Source organism: Sphaeroforma arctica (assembly GCF_001186125.1).
Source record: "Sphaeroforma arctica JP610 unplaced genomic scaffold supercont1.1311, whole genome shotgun sequence".
In the NCBI taxonomy this organism is placed as follows: Eukaryota; class Ichthyosporea; order Ichthyophonida; genus Sphaeroforma; species Sphaeroforma arctica.
In genome coordinates, this window is record NW_014039247.1 from 13,115 (window position 1) to 17,131 (window position 4,017).

The 4,017-nt window shown below is 39.9% G+C and overlaps 3 protein-coding genes across 3 annotated transcripts; 2 read left to right on the forward strand and 1 right to left on the reverse strand.

Annotated features, from left to right (window-relative positions):
* The first annotated feature begins 1,131 nt into the window (after positions 1-1,131).
* Positions 1,132-1,784, forward strand: SARC_10588 (hypothetical protein). The gene has a single exon (XM_014295364.1). It carries the CDS (start codon positions 1,243-1,245, stop codon positions 1,768-1,770), a length of 528 nt encoding a protein of 175 aa, XP_014150839.1. The 5' UTR covers positions 1,132-1,242; the 3' UTR covers positions 1,771-1,784.
* A 512-nt stretch (positions 1,785-2,296) lies between these two features.
* SARC_10589 (hypothetical protein) lies at positions 2,297-2,863 on the forward strand (the record flags this gene model as incomplete). Its single annotated transcript, XM_014295365.1, has 2 exons — positions 2,297-2,398; positions 2,543-2,863. The coding sequence occupies 2 exons, from the start codon at positions 2,297-2,299 to the stop codon at positions 2,861-2,863; spliced, it is 423 nt and encodes a 140-aa protein (XP_014150840.1).
* A 503-nt stretch (positions 2,864-3,366) lies between these two features.
* Positions 3,367-3,708, reverse strand: SARC_10590 (hypothetical protein; the record flags this gene model as incomplete). Its single annotated transcript, XM_014295366.1, has 1 exon — positions 3,367-3,708. A coding segment is annotated over one exon (251 nt), but the record flags the coding sequence as incomplete, so codon positions are not given.
* Positions 3,709-4,017: the final 309 nt, after the last annotated feature.

The following is a 4,017-nucleotide window of genomic DNA, read 5'->3' on the forward strand; positions in this document are numbered from 1 at the left end:
TATATGTACCTGTATAGGTTATAAATATATATATATATATATAACATATATATATATATGTATATGTATATATATCTATGTATATATATATATATATACATATATATATATATATACGTATATGTATATGTATATGTATATATATATATATATATACATAAACTATTAACGCGTATATATACATATATTTATGTATTTAGATATATATCTATGTATATATATAAACTATTAACGCGTATATATACATATACCTTTGTATTTAGATATATATACATATACGTATATGTATACCTATGTATATATATATTTATATGTATGCGTATATATATATATGCGCATATATCAATATATTTGCATATGTTTATATATATATAATCGTATCTATATATATATATATACGCAATTATATATATCTATATATATATATATATATATATGCGTGTTTGTATATATATGTGTGTGTGTGTGTGTGTGTTTTATATACATATATTTTCATATATTTATTGTCTTTCTTTGTGGTTGCAAAGCAATTTTCCTTATTTACTCTCAATTATTGTTAATATAGTCCTGTCACACTTGTTCGGGCTTTATGGTTTTCTCGCGGACTGAGGTTTTGAACTTTTTAGAGCATATTTATATTGACTATGTTCACATTTCTAAGTATCTTAGTGCCGGTTTTTTAATCATATATTTAATATATCACTTTCTGTTTGGTATATTAATATATCTCTCGTTTATTTATGTGTGTTCCCTCAAGCTCCGTGCTCGCACGCAATTTGTTCTCAAATATCTCAATGGCACCTTCAGGTTGCAACGGCCGTTTCACATTGTAGACATCCTATTGAGTTTGTCTAGTCTATCGTCCGCTGTCGTATTTGATAGTGCTCTATGCCATACTCGCCGGGATTGGAATTTGATTCATGGCTCTCAAAATGATTCCAGCTTGCCAAAATTCATCTACCTGTGTGCGTGGGCGTGACAGATTGAGTTGCCTTTCCATATGTATTGTTTGGTGACTAGATATGTGCTATGTGTTTGTGGCGTCTATTTACCAGCATTTCGAGTCTTCTTTAAACAAATGTGCAGTATCTCCAGCAGTCTGACCGGTATCATCCTCCCTACGCTCACCTCTTCGAAACAATACACAGTGAAGCAACGAAAGCGATTGTCGCGAAATTGACCTCACAGCCCTGGTTCACGAAAGGTGTCAAGCTTTTGGACTACGGGTGCGGGACAGGGCTTATGCTGCGACTACTAGCAGACGATGGTTTGATTGGCCCTTCCAAGGGACTAGATGTGGAAGAGAAAATGGTGGAGATATTCCAGAAGCACATCAATGAGAACGAGAAGTACAAAGATGTCTTGTCTGCAAGGCTGTTGAAGGGTATCGATGGCTCGGATGCCGGTATTGCCGAGCATAATGAAAACGGAACGTTCGACGTGGTGACGAGCACTTTTGTGCTGGGTCATGTATTCGAGGGAAATGTGGACAAAGTCATTAACTCCATAGCACGATGCGTGAAGGTGGGTGGCCACTTGGTTATATCTGAGTTTGAATCCGGGATTCAAACGGGTGAGGATAACGCAGCGCACGTGTCTGATGGAGGGCATTTCCATACTGTGTTCACTGAGGTCAGCATGACCGAGCACTTAGAAAAACGTGGTTTTGATACGAAGAACGCTGTGGTGATCAGAGGTGTGCTTGAGATGGGAAAAGGAGACAAGAAAATGAAAGAAGATTTCTTCCGCATCTTCGTAGAGAAAAAATAAAATTGTAAAAGATGTTAGAAGAGTTTTCAAAGTTGCTGCCGAGGAGTAGTTGTCTTTTTGATTGATATATATTACAACCCAGTTTATAGGACCGTTGAACAGCAGTCTTTTGAATCTGCTCGAATCTGATAGTAAGGGACCATAGAAATTTGTTGCAGTTGGGAAAATCGGTGCCTCTTCCGATTATTTGGAGTGTCAATTAAAAATGATACTTAGTTTCATTGGGAACGACGCGATTATACACGAATCTTTCGCTTTTGACCATCACAATTACAATGATATTGACATGCAAATTTGGGGTTGGGGGGGGTGGGGTGTGTATGTGTACGTGTACGCGTACGTGCTTCCTGTTTTAAACGCACTATTTTTGTATGAGTTTGAAGTGCGGAGGCGATTTGAGGGCAATGAAGTCGTCTACACCGTATTCGTTTTGAAGTTCTGATAGTAGATACTCAGGGAGTGATGTATATGCCTTTGGATATTTGCATATGCAATACAATTACGCACTTAGTTCTGGGCGGGCAATATGGTGAAAACCGTGACCGTCGTATTTTCATACTCCCTAGAATTCTCGCTAGAGAGTCCATCGAAGGCTTTCTTCCCCGGATCCAAACTTCATGTTCTAAAGGTTTGTCTAGGAAAAAAACACTCTGAGAACCTGAAAGTCTCACCACATGGAAATCGATACGCAAACTAGATGGTGTCGATACAATAGGGATGGACAGGGTTTATCAGAGCTGAAGCAGATGTTAGGTCGATATTTTCATTCCAGAAAATGGATCGTGTAATTGCATGCAGTGTCTGTGCGTTCTTCGCTGCTCAAAGCACAGAACGGTTTGCCAGCATCAATCCCGAGAAAGAAAGTGGCAAGCCCATGTGGATGGGATGTCATTTGGAGAAGCAGCTAACCCACGTTACGGATGTCTCGGAACTTAAACGTGCCCTTTCGTTGGGAAATTTCAGCGAGCACTATAGTTATGATCCATGCACGCTCTATTCAGCTTTGATGTCTCAGCCTGCAGTCTGTGGCATCCCTGTATTGCATTCACTGCTCATCAACCTTGTGCAGACCATGTACATGGCCTCACTCTAAACAACGAGTGTTGGGGTAATCTCGTCATCTAAAGACAACTAGATCAATCCACGTTCGGTTCACTCCTACCCTTTCTAACCAATAACCATAAGTTGACATGGACTTTTTGATAAAACATCCTCACACTCCTAATTCCCGAGGCACCGGCCGATTGCATTGCTCGGTGTGTGGTAGGGTTGTAGAGGCATTTAAGGCGCAGTAGATTTCTCTATACTACGACAAGGCTACTGATCGTGGCGGCGGATGTATCATTGTGCGCAACCGAGGCGTGCTAATATCAAGTCAGTCTGAGACTTTTAACCAGTATTGGTGTGCCAAATGTATCGAGTCTTGTGCAATACTTGATGCCCAGGGTAGTTGTAACAACAGCATCATAACGCTTGTTTCTTACAATCGGCAACCGGTATGTCAAGAAACTAATCCAGTACTGCCATTCCCACAGAATAATGCGGGTGAATATTTTACCTTCACTTTCGACGATCGCCAGCACTTTGAAACTCTCGCTTTGCTTTAAATTGGGCCATGGCACCAACTATCTGCAAGCATCACAGTATATCCGTATAGTCGACCTTGTTAAGCAGCGGTGGTTGGCCTTCAAGTGACCTGATCTAGTTGATACCTCTGGTTTATGCACTCGACTGGTATCCCCGTACTGTACCGTTTATCATTCACGAACCCTTCATTTTCCAGGACCTTGAGCAAAAAACACTCCTTATCTTGCTGCCGATAGTTCCACGCAGCACACTCTTCGTTTACATCACACTTTCGAGAGCATTTAAACTCGCTGTCACTATATTGTCTCGTGGCTATTTGACCCACGGCACGACTAGACTGTTTCGAAAAGGCTGTGAGTAATAAGAAGTGGTAGGTGTAAATCAGCAATTAGTTGAATGAGCAAATATATGAAATATAGCATACAATTTTCAGCTTGCTTGATCACATTTTACGAATGATTCGAATAATGGTCATTTTAACCATATATCTGCACGCCATATTATCGTGCCTAACTCCCTATTTAAAAATGGTGTACTCGTATTCTTGTTTGCGAATTTCTTGACACGCAATCAACAACAAGACAAGGCAAGTAGGACTGACGGCTCCAAAAACGCACGCCATAATCACTCGATCAGAACCAAAGAGTGTAGGAGGTCGCA

What these genes read in the sequence shown, in the direction of transcription:
- SARC_10588 (XM_014295364.1), top strand. Translation starts at nt 1,243, where the DNA reads ATGCTGCGACTACTAGCAGACGATGGTTTGATTGGCCCTTCCAAGGGA.